At 45.2% G+C, this 14284-nt stretch overlaps 3 protein-coding genes across 7 annotated transcripts in view; 2 read left to right on the forward strand and 1 right to left on the reverse strand.

Moving 5' to 3' along the window:
* The window catches only part of ZNF25 (zinc finger protein 25), a 34819-nt gene extending 30874 nt beyond the window's left edge, over positions 1–3945 (reverse strand). Inside the window, exon 1 of one of the 5 annotated variants that reach the window (XM_025448617.3) lies at positions 3806–3945. The gene's annotated coding sequence lies outside the window, so the exon portion shown is untranslated. Of the gene's footprint in view, positions 1–9; positions 215–3805 lie in introns of those variants that run through there. The other 4 variants (XM_049108889.1, XM_035714976.2, XM_025448616.3 and 1 more) reach the window with 4 other exon arrangements.
* The window catches only part of LOC112660872 (zinc finger protein 260-like), a 42927-nt gene continuing 32412 nt past the window's right edge, over positions 3770–14284 (forward strand). Inside the window, exon 1 of the mRNA XM_025448582.3 lies at positions 3770–3970. The gene's annotated coding sequence lies outside the window, so the exon portion shown is untranslated. The remainder of the gene's footprint in view (positions 3971–14284) is intronic.
* LOC112660871 (zinc finger protein 33B-like) overlaps positions 3838–14284 on the forward strand; it is a 102777-nt gene continuing 92330 nt past the window's right edge. The window contains 2 exon segments of the mRNA XM_025448581.3: positions 3838–3970; positions 12279–12304. Of these exon segments, the coding sequence (XP_025304366.3) occupies positions 12290–12304 (15 nt within the window). The 5' untranslated portion in view covers positions 3838–3970; positions 12279–12289.

Here is a 14284-nt window from a genome sequence, read left to right on the forward strand (position 1 = left end):
GCAGCTCACCTTTACTGAGTCCTCATCCTGCTTCACGTCCACGGCCCTATCCCCTACAGCGGGCCACCCCTGTGGTGACCGGGGTCATCCTGCAGAGAGTGCGGGCCCTGCCGAGGCGACCGCCGGTCCCGGGCGGACAGCGCCAGCGCCAGCGCCGACGTGGCGGGCCCGGGGTCCACGTCACAGGCCCGGCCCCGCCCGTCCCCGCTCAGCCCGCGCCCGGGCCGCCCCGCCAAGTCCCCCGGCCGCCCCCGCGCCCCGCCAAGTCCCCCGGCCGCCTCGGGCCGCCTCGGGCCGCCGGGCTCCGCGCTCCGGCCCTCCGTGGCCAGCCCGGCGCTCAGACGGGGGCGGCGGCTTCCAAGGTCTCCGGCTCGGCGCGGCCGCCAACAGCCATCTCCCCGCGCCCGGCCTCGCACCCGCAGAGAGGGCTCCGACACACCTGCGTGGGCTCGGCCGCCGCTACCGGCCCGCGCAGACCCCGGGCCCCGCCCTCGGCCGCCCCGCGCAGACCCGAGGCTCCAGAGTCCTCCCCCGCCCCAAGGCGTGACGCGGGAGATGCCGACTAGCCAAAGGAGATGGAATCGCGCGTGCGCAAGAGCCCCCGCCCCCGCCCGGCTTCCCAGGAGGCCCCGCAGCGCCTCCGCCCGGACGGCGTGTGACGCGCCGCCTTCAGCCGCCGCAGCGCTGCTGGGACTTTCTGGAGGTGCTGCTGGTGCGACCCGGCACCCGCCATCTGGGGCTTGACAACAAAACGACCGCTTGATAAAGTACTTGTAGCCAGGCACAATAGTACATTCAGAGAATAATGTCCTGTAACATCTGAATTCAAGCTTTCAAAATTATCCAAATGAGACATGATACTTGTAATAAAGAGAAAATATGTCTAGACCAGCAGAAGACAGCGCCACACGTACCACTGCCCAAAGGAAGAGTACACAGTCTGAGGTTTTTACTCAGTTTATGCTAATGGTATAAAATACTTTAACTCTTTTCACTAGGGAATCTATACTGAATACGTAGTGATTTCCCGGTCAGTAGTGACTTTATGACAGTAATTGACTCTTTCTTGTGCCAACAACATAAATGAGTTTCCATTCAGAGTAATGACTAAAATATTAAAATTTTTGTAAGATTGATTTTAAAGCACAAAATCCGCACAGCTAAAAATACATATACATATATTTGTGTATACGTCTACTGTGTATCCATACGCAGGTTCCTGGCGTTCGGAGGTGCAGAAGCACCTGGTCCCACCACTCACCGCTGACAGGGTCCAAGGGCGGAGAGAGAAGTCATACTGATACAGGAAAGGAATGTATGCCAGTGAAGACGGGGAAGACAATGGACTGGCAGCTCAAAGCTCTCTTCCAAAGTGCTAAAGTTTTTCCAGGTTTATATAACAAAATTGGGGGGGGGGAGAGGTAAACACAGTGGGTACTGCAGGTAGGCAGTGAAAGTCCAATGCATCATGGCCTTGGGAGTCAAACAGAGGTGCGGCCCCCAGGGCAGAAAGCATTCCTCATTCTGCAAGAGGGTAGCGTAGTTGGAGTGGGAGTCCTTGCCCTCTTGGTCTTCCACCTGAGCCAAGGGACAAGCTAGAAAGAAGAAACCAACTGGAAAGTCTGAGGTCAAAATGGAGACAGCCCAAGTCCTCTTCATACACACCAGTTTTCTGGTTGGGCAGTTTTGGAGAGAGAATAAAAATAAAGGGTCGGGGGACCGTTGGGTGGCTCAGTGGTTAAGTGTCTCCCTTTGGCTCCAGGCATGATCCTCCTCCGGGACCACATCTGGCTTCCTGCGGGGAGCCTGCTTCTCCCTCTGCCTCTTTCTTTCATGAATAAATAAATAGAATCTTTAAACAAGAGTAAATAAATAAATAAAACGAAAAGGTCAGGACACCTGGGTGGCTCAGCAGTTGAGCGTCTGCTTTTGGCTCAGGTGTGATATTGGGTCCTGTGACTGAGTCCCACATGGGGCTCCCTGCATGGAGCCTGCTTCCCCCTCTGCCTGTCTCTGCCTCTCTCTCTCTCTGTCTCTCATGAATAAATATATAATCTTAAAAAAAAAGTAAAGGGCCATCTTAGAATTCTGCCTGAATAAATGATTTCAGATTTGGGGTTGGGGAACCACGCGTCTAGGTTTTTTTTAATTTTTTTTTAATTTTTATTTATTTAGGATAGTCACAGAGAGAGAGAGAGAGACGGGCAGATACACAGGCAGAGGGAGAAGCAGGCTCCATGCAGGGAGCCCGATGTGGGATTCGACCCTGGGTCTCCAGGATCGCGCCCTGGGCCAAAGGCAGGCGCCAAACCACTGCGCCACCCAGGGATCCCTAGTTTTTATTTACTGATGAAGGATAATTAATGCATAGATATACAAGTGTTTTTACATAATAAATGTATCATTTTTATTTACCATTATGTGTGGTTAGTACCTGCCTTTCTCTCTCTCTCTCTCTCTTTTAAGATTTTATATATTCATGAGAGACAGAGAGAGAGGCAGAGACACAGGCAGAGGGAGAAGCCGGCTCCTTGCAGGGAGCCTGACGTGGGACTTCATCCCGGATCTCCAGGATTATGCCCTGGGCTGAAGGTGGCGCTAAACCTTTGAGCCGCCCGGCCACCCAGTACCTGCTTTATTCTCAAGAGGGTTTGTAATGGTCACTCCCACAACTGATGGACACACACAAATATACAAATTATACAGAAATAACCATTCACAAAAATGAAAAGACACAGACTCACTGACACAATAAATACATTTACATTGCCCAACTGGAAGTAATGTCTATTTGGGCCCTTACCTTCTGACAGACACTGTCATATCTCCATGAATACACACATTTTATGGATAGCTCTTTTGTTACTGGCGTGTTTTTTAAATTCAAAATGTATTTTGAATATCTCTTGTGTGATTTAATATACTTCTATCACATTTAAAGGCTGCTGCCTGTTATTGTACTTTGTGGATAAGTATACTTTACCCATAAGTTCTTGGATATTCATATTGACTCAACTAAACCGCGAAGGGCATACATAATAGAAATCTTTGAATTATAAGAGCATATCACCCAAAAAGTAGAATTACTTGAGGGAAGTACTTGCTTATTTAAAATCTTTTTTAAGTATGCATGTATTTTAATTTAAAAAATTTATTGCTTCTTTAATTTTTAAAAATTACTTTTCTTCAATTTCAAGACAAACTCTGCTTCGTAGGGATGTTATTTTCTTATTGTATTACCGGATTCCATTTAAAAAAATATTTTAATAAGTTCCCTTTTCACAAGAACTGATAACTGACAAATGCCTTCCTTTTATTAGTTTTGAATCTAGAAGATACACCCAGGTCTTTTTACTTTTTCCTTCTTTTATTGAAGTTTCTATTTTCAATCTCAGAATAATAAATAAAAGTGAGCACCCATAAACCATTTTCTATACTAATTTCATATTTTGCCGTATTTATCTTGTTTGCTGAAACATTTTTAGTTAAATTAGATATATTTCACTCCTTAATACTTCAGTATGTATCTCCAAAACTAAGTATATCCTATAATAGCTAATCTGTAATGAAATCCCCATAATGTCCGCCAAAGTCTTTCAAAGATTTTTTTTTCCTCATCAGGATGCACTGAGGGACCACAGGTAGGTTCTACCCTCGGGCCGTGTAGCAGGCGGGCGGCCTCCAAGTTACCTACCTGCCGCAGCAACAGCGTCCCTACACTGTAACGAGGGAAGTTTATTTACATAGTTAATAAGGCGCGCGCGAAGGGTCACGGGAGACGTAGTCCCGAGTCGAGTTTGCTTACCCAGCAGAACTTGCGCGCTGGCCGAGGACAGTGCTGAGCACGCGCAGCTTCGACATCTTCCCGGTCCCCCTCCTGCGCCAACAGGTTTAGTGAAGCCCGAAATCCCGTTTCCAGATTTCCCAGTAATTCTCAAGGTCCTGGTTGCTCATCTTCCTAGGAGCAGAGGTTAGAGCGTGGGCCCGGTGGGAAGCGTCGGCGACGCTCGGTGGGGAAGAGGCCCGGGACTCCGCAGCCGACACCCGACGGCGGGCGGGGACTTCTGGGGGCGGGCCCGCGCCTTGAGTTCCGCGGGCCTCCCGGCTCTGAGCGAGGGGTCCTGCCTCTGCGCCCGGGACGGGGCGCGTGCGCGTGCGCATGCGTGAGGGTCGGGACGGGGCGCGTGCGCGTGCGTGAGGGTGGCCCTTGGCAGCGCAGGCTTCTTGGCTCTCAGCTCCAACAGGAGCTCTGGATGGGGTCCCTCGTCCTTGGCCTCAATGGCTCTAGTTTCTAGGGGATAGAAAGTTTCAAGAGGTGCAGATTTGGGGAACTGGGTGAAGATTCCAGATATGAAATTGTCCTCTAATTTTTTTTAAAGACTATGTACTGATTAGAGCCGGAGCGGGAGGGAGGGGCAGAGGGAGAAGCAGACTCCCCGCTGAGCAGGGAGCCCAACCAGGGGCTCTGTCCCGGGACCCTGAGATCATGATCTGAGCTGAAGTCACACGCTTCACCGACTGAGTCACCCAGGCGCCCCTCATTATATACTGACTTCCAAGGTACCGATGGGCTCCTGTGAGGTTAAAGAGCTGCATTTTCAGTAACAGAAATCTCATCTTGAAGAGAACTCTTGTGACACATGATCTCTCTGCAGAGCTTCAGAATGGAGACAGCCCCCCCCCCCCCCGAAAGGGGTGGATCCTAGGACTGCAGGGCCTACAATGGCCTAGATTCTTTATTTTCCTGATAGGTGCCACTGTAACCAAACTAAATTGAGTTAGCACCGTGGTGAGTCACACATACAGACTGCACCAGATGCAGTCCTCGTACAAAGGAGAAATTGCAGCAAATAAGGAGATCATGAACAATAACTTACAAAGCCATGACTCCCTGAGGTGGTGGACAGGTTCCTTTTATTTAGAGAGGGGATGAATATTTAGAAAGGGGATCCTTGTCATTGTAGTAGAGAAGGCATAATTTTTTAAAGGTTTTATTTATTTATTCATGAGAGAGGCAGAGACATAGAAGGAGAAGCAGGCTCCCTGCGAGGAGCCCAATGCGGACTCGATCTCAGGACCCAGGGATTATGACCTGAGCTGGAGGCAGATGGTCAACCGCTGAGCCACCCAGACGCCCCATAAGCTGGTTTCTTAAGGAGACATGCCAGCACATATGTACATTCAATGTTATGTCAATGGTGCTTGTGCTGTTTGAATGGAGATTTGAGGTAAAAGTGGTTGTCAGTCATTCTGGAGGTCTCTCCATGGTTACACCTGCGCAGGTGAGATTCAGGAGTTAGGCTCAAACTGCTCTGGGTGTCTGGGCCTTGTTCTCAGCGGTTGCTGTTGCTTGAGGTGTGATTTCGTTTTCCATTTGCCCGAGTTAAGAGAGAAGATGGAAAGAAGACATTAAAGAAAAATGAGGGACAGAGGTCAGTGAGTTCAAGCAGGTGGGTAGTAAAGGTCAGGTCTTGGGGTCTAGCAGGCAACAAATCCCTCCTCTAGTTTTATTCTGCTGCCCATTCTTAGGGGACACAGGGCGAAGGTCAATCTCTGTAGTTACTTCCTGCCAGACATGGTTGTGGTCATCTAGATTGTTAGTAGAGCAGAATTTCCCTCAGCTAGTTTTAGATATGCCTATGGGTCACCAGGTTTACTCCCAAGCTGCTCCTGTCATTGTGTTACTACCATCTGTAGTTTTTGGTGTCCACACATTTGTATACAAATTGTACCAGTTAATGATGCAAGGTCTAAACAGTAGTCTAAGAGCAGTAGGATTATTAGTGGCCTCAGGAAAGGGAGAAACCGTGGAATATTGGGTAATGCTGTCAAATAGCCTGCAGACTTCATCAGAGGATCTTCCTTTTTGGTTGAAAGTATGTAGCCAGGCTGCCTGGTTGAAGATTTTTTTTAATGTCTATTTCCACTTAACTTGAGTATTAATCCAGGTACAGCACGTTTGTTACTGTACATACTCCTCCTTCCCCTCCTAATAAGTAGTCTGGGGCTAGTTGTTGTCTAGTACTATTTTGGCTAAAGAATTTAGGGAAATTCCAAAGTTTCTGAGGACATTTCCTGTATTTTTAGCTAAGGTTTCTATGACATCTGTTTCTTTGCAGTGACTTTATAACATATGAAACTTCACTAAGAGGCAGCTACTCGGACAGCCAACTTAACACTAGCCAGAATCAGTCCTGAGGCTCTTTTTACCCAATGAGAAGACTGAGTATGGGTCTTCAGTGGAGCTAGCTGACATAGCAACATGTTTCTCTCTTGAGGGAGGCTTCACTGTCCTCTTGAAATAATCAATCCTGGGGCATCTGGGAGGCCCAGTCAGTTAAGCAGTGGACTCTTGATTTTGGCTCAGGTCATGACCTCAGGGTTGTGGGATTGAGACTCCACACTCATCAAGGAGACTGCTTGAGATTCCCTCCCCCCCCCCCCAGTCGCTTGTGTGTTTTCTCTTTCTCTAAAGTAAAATAAATAGATAAAATCTTTGGAAAAAACATTAAAAACCCCAAGTATTTATTTTATGGTATCCTTAGAAAGTGGGCCTTTTCTTTGAGACTTTATAAACCCTGTCTGCCAGGAAATTGAACATGGATAAAGTATTTTGGCCAGAAACCTCCTGGATGGGACTAGTAGTCAAAATACCACCTACATATTGTAATATAGTGCTACTTTTCTGAATTTAATTCTCTTAAATCTTGTCCCAGAATTTCCCCAAAAATGGTGGGGCAGTTTTTGAAACCCTGAGGTAAAACAGTCCAGCAGTACTATTGTGTTTGGTTGGAGGCACGATCTTCCCACTCAAAAGCAGGTAGTTCTTGGAATTCAGGATCTAGTGGGATATAGGAAAAGGCATCCCTTAGATCTAACACAGTGTGATATTTACTGTTACTTAGTAAGTTGGTCAGTAGAGTATACGGATTGGGAATGGATGTCTCAGGCAGCTTCAGTCACAGCTCTGAGGTCTTGAACTAATCTGCATTCCTCACTTCTCAGCTTTTTAATAGGTAAAATTGGGGTGTTACATGGGGATCTACATGTCAGGGGCCTAGTCAACCCCTGTTTTAAGAGCCCGTTAATTACAGGTGGATCCCTTGTATAGCATCTGGGGCCAGCAGTCTATTTCAATTTTACTTACAGATATGTTGTTGATGGCATGCCCCCACCTTCCCTCACACACAGACTTAGGAGGTTGACTTGGCATAAGGTTTTTTTTGGGGGGGATTTTCTCTTTTAGATACTAGCATATGTTGTATTAATGACATGAGTTCAGTTCCTTGAATCGAACTATTAAGGACTTGAATTTCTAATTTGTCCTGTTGTGAACTTACTGTGGCTTCCAATTTGTCTAAAGTATCTCATCATAAATGAAAGGGACATTCTGGCATATATCAAAAAGAGTGTTCTAACCAACTTGACCCTAGAAGGGTCAAAGGGTCCAGAAACCTTTTGGTGTTAACTTTTCCCGAGAATCCTTTTGTATTACAATTTTCATTAGAGAGCCTCATCTTCTGGGTGTTCAGAGAAAGTTGCTCCAGTATCAAGTAAAAATTCAACCGGCTTTCTTCAATTGCTAAGGTTACTCAGGGTTCCTTGTGGGAGGTGAGGATCTACTTTTTCCAAGACCAGATAGGGAGCCTGTCTCATCTTCAGTGAGGGACAACTGATATGATTCCGCTTTGCCCTCCTTCCCTCCTTTCCAGAGCAGTTTGGGCAGCCCTGTTTCCAGTGTCCTTACTGCTTACACTGTTTGCACTGATCGGACCCCCTCTTTGCTAATGGTCTCTTGGCTCCACAGTGGGGTTTGGGGCACTTACCCGCCGTGGGTGTCTCCTTTTCCTCTCCCAGGTTGGAGAGCTACCACCCAAAGAGCAGCTTGCCTTCTCATTTTCTGGTCTTCACTAGCATCCTGCATCACATCCAGTTATTGAACACCTTGAAAGCTCATTCTGGAGGCTGAGCAGAGTTAGTATTGGGACTCGTGGCCAATTCTGGAGTTTCCTTTGCATTTCTGGAGCAGTTTGAGACATGAAATAGGTTATTAAGGACCATCCAACTATTCTGAACCTCAGGGTCCCAGTTTGTATTTCATTTTAGGCAATTTTGTAACCTTCCCAAAAAGGCTGATGGATTCTCGTCTGTCCCTTGTTGAATCTCCCCTAATTTGGACCAGGACATCTACTCATTTCCTTCATAGCTTTTAAAAGAAGCCTTTAGTAATGCCCTAAACTTTCTCTCTTTTTGTGGGAGTTGGGATCCCACTCAGGGTCATCTCATAGCACTGTCTCCTTATTTGGTCTTTGAGAACTTGATCTGGGCTTATGATCTTTTTTTTTTTTTAAGTATTTTATTTATTTGAGAGAGAGCATGCACTAGAGACAGAGCAAGCATGAGTGGGGGGCAGATTGAGAGGGAGAAGCAGACTCCCCCTGAGCAAGGAGCCTGATGGGCTCAATCCCAGGACCCTGGGATCATGACCTGAGCTGAAGGTAGATGCTTCACTGACTGAGCCACCCAGGCTCCCCCTGGCTTATATTCTTTACCGGCTTCCTGTCTGGCTTGTGCTTAAATGGCAAACTTCTCTTCTGCCCTAGAGATTGATTAGCAAAACTTGCATATCTGCCCAGGCTGGGTTGTGATTAGAAAAGATACCCTACGTTAAATGTATAAATCAATTAGGTTAACCCATAGCCCTTTAGTGTGTGCCTTCCAGTTATACAGTTCTGAGGTAAAAAAATGGGATGTGGATATTAATGAGACACCCATCTCCCATCTGGTACCCATCTCAACAGCAACATTCCCATCCCTGGCTTAAAATAGGTCCCTAATCCGGTAGTGCTGTCAGACAAAGGAGACTAAAGGGATACAGGATACATGGGGAAAGGCTTTGAAGGTGTTTGTAAAGTATTAGAGGCTGATGTTCATGAAGCTGGGGTTGCTGAGGCCCGAGTACCAGAAAAATAAGGTGGAGGCTGATTATGATCTCATGACTTGCAGGAGGAGACGGAGATGGATCAAAGATTCCCTGATTCATCAGAGAATACAGAATGCAGTTTTTGGGTTTTTGGTTCAACCTTCATTTTATAAATCTTAACACTTCCTTTGCAACCCCTCATTTTGATGTAACGCCATAAAACACTGGTCGTATGGAATCTCTTCCTATTTTTTTTCTCTTTTACAAAATGAGCTCAGTTGAGTATTGTATTAAAATTTAAGGTCCCATTTTCTGGACACTTCTGTTCATCCTCTAGAATATATTATCATGTCCAGACTGTTAAAAGAGAAAGTCATCTGTTTTGGGGTTAAGGGAGGGTGGCCAAATGCTTCTATTTTTGGAGGCTACAGCCCAATAGAGGCTCTCCTTCATGGTAAAACTGTCCCTCTCATAGTCCAGGATTCTTTCTTAGGGTCTCCTTTTACCCTCCCTTAAGGCCATTTACAGTGTTTAGTGGTGACACAAATGCCACACAACCTCACCCACAATGTGTATGAGACTCGATTGACTTAAAACCAAACCCTCAAGGAGAGCAGGTTAATGGTAAGTGTCCGATTGGGTCTGGGTGGTTGTGCCTTGAGGAGCAGTGGCCCAGTGCATAGGCTGCCTCTTCTAGCCCCTCAATGTCTGGGTAGTCCCAGAGAATTCATTCGGGGAATGGCTCAGGAAGAACCTGGTTTGATTCAGCAACTCCAGGCATACTTCCCCTTTTGAGAGGAAAAACAAACATAGAACAGTATCAGATGTCCCCAGCAAATACTGAACAGGTGAAACAGGTAAGATGGAGATACCCTTCACCCCTGCTGATTCTAGACTAGTCTCATTTAGACCACTTCCCATCTGCCAGGCTGAAGCATTCAGCCTCTGAATGGCTGGGTTATGTTATCTTTTGCCACCCAAGGATGTCTAGACTCGACTATAATGAGTGTTCAATCCCCAGGAGTGTTTACTGGAGAGGCTGCATTCTTTGCAGCTTGCCAGGCTTGTGAGACCACTCAAAGAAAATACTCTTACAGTTGTGCCATAGGATTGGTACCACTTAACATCTATGGAGAGATTCTCAACAAGAGGGTTGGAGTGGCCACAGTATCTTCAAGGGGCCAGCAACACCAGTCGAGCAGCACAGACCCCAGGAAAGGGTAGCCCCCCTCCTGGGACTCTACCCCCTGTCCCTATTGATTGAACGGGTTAGCCCAGAAGGGCTGCTGCTCACTGCTCTGTTCTTCAGAAACCAGGTAACTGGAGGGCAGAACCTCAGAGGGACAGCAATCCCATCTGGGTTGCTATTGCTAGACTTGTTACCAAACTAACATGAGGTTGCTCCTTGCACAAAGTAAAAAAGGAGATCACGGGAATGACTCCCCGAGCAAGGGTGGATGGGTTCCTTTGTTTAGGGTTAGGATGAAAATTCAGGTCGGGAAGCCTTGTCATCGTGTGTAGAGGCAGGCATGAGGTCGGTCATATGTCTTAAGGAAACGTGCTTACACATACATGGTGTTCTGGGCGGGCTGAAGATTTTGTCAGGGCAGTTCCCTGAGGGCTGGTTTCAGTGCCCATTTGTCTGAGTTAAGGGATGAGCTGGAAAGAAGAGCTTCAGGAAAAACGTGAGACAGAGGTGGGTACAGACTGGTAGGCTGTAAAGGTCAGATTTTGGATCTAGCTGGAGACAGCACCACATCAGACACCTTACTGCTCTGTTTAACCCCTTCACATTTAATATTGTTGGCTTGGCTAGATTTATGCACCCCAGTTTGCTGTATTTTCTTGTCTCATGTCTTTTGTTCTTTCACTTTTCCTTTACTGCTGTCTTTTGTATTACATGAATATTCTTTACATTTTTCTTTGATCAATTATTAAGTAAATTATTTTAGAACAGTTTCTAGATTTACACAGTTATGGTCAATATAATGCAGAAATTCTGTTAGAGGCAATTAGCTGTGTTCTAACAGGAGGCCTGGAGGCTGTGGACAAGGAAGTCATGGCCCTCTTGTGGGGAAACGCAGAGGCTTGAGCTGGCAGCCCTCCAAACAAAGCTACAAGAAAGCTGGATCCAACCAGATAGACCCATGAAGGTGGGTGCCCAGACGGGAAATTCCTGACCAAGCAAGGATGGAAAAAACCTTTGCTTGCAGGAAATCTCCACCTCAAGTAATGAATATTCCACCCCCTACTTAACTATCCATAAAGGAGAGAAACCCAAACTCCAGCAACTACAGCTCTTGAGCATGCCCGCTCAAGTGAGTATTTTGACTTTAATAATAAAGTTCCCCGCTGTGTTCTCCTCTGTGTTGTGTCTGTCCTTGAATTCTTTCTTTGGGTATATCTTTGGGACAGGCTGGGTTGAGATCCCAGGACCCAGGATCTCCCCAGTTCACCCAGCAACAATTCTGTAGACCCTACAGTAATTTCTTCTGTTCCTAACATCTTACATTAGTATAGTATGTTTGTCCCAATTAGCAAACCAATAAAGTGTATACATTTTCATATTTTCTCAGTTTTTCTATAATGTTCTTTTTTCTGTTCTGGGTTCCTTTCTAGTAGGATACTGCACTGCATTTTATAGTTGTCTGCTTAAGCTCCTTATGGTTGTGATCATATTCAAAACTCATGACTTCCTAAGTAATTTCCTTCCTTTCACTCATATCTGTCTTCTTGAGACTATTTATCAGTATGGTAAAAATCCTACATAATGGGGGACGCCTGGGTGGCTCAGCAGTTAAGCGTCTGCCTTTGGCTCAGGGTGTGATCTCAGGATTCTGGGATCAAATCTCACATCGAGCTCCCTGCAGGGAGCCTGCTTCTCCGAGCCTCTGCCTATGTCTCTGCCTCTCTCTCTCTCTCTCTTTTTTGCATCTCTCATGAATAAATAAAATCTTTATAAATCCTGCATAATGGTATGCTATTTCACATTTCTTCCCATCTCTGTTCACTGACATCATGTTGGTAGTCTGAAATTGGCCCTGGTATTTATGCATCTGAAATTGGCAACTACAAGTCGTGTTTTTGTTTCTGTTTCTGTTTATTTTGTCTGTTTTTTTGAGAGGCTGTTATTAAGTATATGAGTCTATTGGCACTACCTCTATATGGCTATTCCATCTCTTTTTAGGAAACAAAAGGACATTGTCCCATAAGAACGCATTTTACCCACTGGTATGCAGGGTATTTGTAGGCAGGTGAATCCAAGAACTGTGAGGGAGGCAAGATCATTTATGACTCCTCTCTCTCTCTTACTATTTCTCAGTTGTATCTTCACATGTCTCCATGCTTTTTTCAGAAGAACAGAAAATGAACAAATCCCAGGTGAGTTTTTTTAATTCCTAATTTGTTTTACATTAGATCTTAATGAATAAGGTATAATCTTTAAACACTAAGTGTAGAAATAGATAAACACAAGAGAGAGGGAGAAGCAGGCTCCCCTCTGAGCAAGGAGCCTGATGCAGGGCTCAATCCCAGGACCCTCAGATCATGACCTGAGCCAAAGGCAGACACTTAACTGGCTGAGCCACCCAGGTACCCCTGTTGGGAGTTTTTTGATTACCAATTCAATGTTATTTCTAGTAATTGTGTTTTTTCCCCAGCATTGTCTATTTCTTCATGATTCAGTCTCAGAAGATTTTATGTTCTAGGCATTTATCCATTTTTTTCTAGATTGTTTCTTTTTTCTAGGTTTTTTTATACAAATTTTTTATAGGAATCTCTTCATAATCCTGTGTACTTCTATCATGTAAGTTTTAACTAATCACCTTTCATTTCCAAGTTTATGTTTTGAGTCCTCTTGTTTTTTTCTTGATTAGTCTGGCTAAGGTTTTATAAATTTTGTTTATCTTTTCAGAGGACCAGCTCTTAGACTCATTGATCTTTTCTTTTTTCCTTCTTTTTTTTGTTATCTCTATTTCATTTATTTCTGCTCTAATTTCTATTACTTCCTTCTCTTCCGTCTTTATTTTATTACATTTCTTTTTTTTTTTAAATATTTTATTTATTTATTCATAGAGTAAGAAATAGAGAGGCAGAGACACAGGCAGAGAGAGAAGCAGGGTCCACGCAGGAAGCCTGACGTGGGACTCGATCCCAGGACTCCAGGATCATGCCCAGGGCTGAAGGCAGGGGCTAAACCGCTGAGCCACCCAGGGATCCCTCTTCCCTCTTTTTTAAAGATTTATTTATTTATTTTAGAGAGAGAGAGTCTGAGGGTGGGGTGAGGTATGGAGGGAGAGGGAGAGAATCTCAGGTAGACTCCCTGCTGAGCACAGAACACAACACCGGGCTTGATTTCACAGCTCTGAAATCATGACCTGAGCTGCAGTCAAGTCTCCGTTCCGTAACTGACTGAACCACCCAGGCACCCCTCTATTAATTCCTTCTTTGTGCTAACCTTAAGTTTTCTTTTGTCTTCTTTTTCTAGTTACTTTAAGTGTAAGTTTAGATCATTTATTTGAGTTAGTTTTTGTTTGTTGAGGTAGGTCTTGATCACTTATAAATTTCCTTTAGTACTGCTTTTGTTACATCTTTAAGATTTAGGATTGATGTTTTCTTTTTCATTTTTCTCCAGATATTTCTTGATTTTCTCTTTGATTTCTTCATTGACCCATTGGTTGTTTAGTAACATGTTATTTAGATTTAGATTTAGATTTAGATTCTACATGTTTGTATTTCTTTTAGATTTTTTCTTGCAATTGATTTCTAGTTTTGTACTATTGTAGTTGGAAGAGATTTTTTTTTTTTAAATTTTTTATTTATTTATGATAGGCACACAGTGAGAGAGAGAGAGGCAGAGACACAGGCAGAGGGAGAAGCAGGCTCCATGCACCGGAAGCCCGACGTGGGATTCGATCCCGGGTCTCCAGGATTGCGCCCTGGGCCAAAGGCAGGCGCCAAACCGCTGCGCCACCCAGGGATCCCCTGGAAGAGATATTTGATATGATTTCAGTTATCTTTAGTTCATTGACACTTGCTTTGCGGTCTAGCATGTGATCTCTCCTGAAAAATGTTCCGTATGCACCTGAAAAGAACATGTGTTCTGCAGTTTGTGGGTAGAATAGTTCTATACATTTCTGTTATGTCCATCTGATCTAATGTGTCATTCAAAGCCACTGTTTCTTTTTTTTTAATATTTTTAATATTTTATTTGTTTATTCATAAGAGACATAGAGAGAGAGAGGGAGAGACATAGGCAGAGGGAGAAGCAGGCTCCATGCAGAGAGCCTGATGTGGGACTCGATCCCAGGTCTCCGGAATCTGGCCCTGGGCTGAAGGCGGCACTAAACCGCTGAGCCGCCG

The sequence above is a fragment of the Canis lupus genome, chromosome 4 (assembly GCF_003254725.2).
Source record: "Canis lupus dingo isolate Sandy chromosome 4, ASM325472v2, whole genome shotgun sequence".
Lineage (NCBI taxonomy): Eukaryota > Metazoa > Chordata > Mammalia > Carnivora > Canidae > Canis > Canis lupus.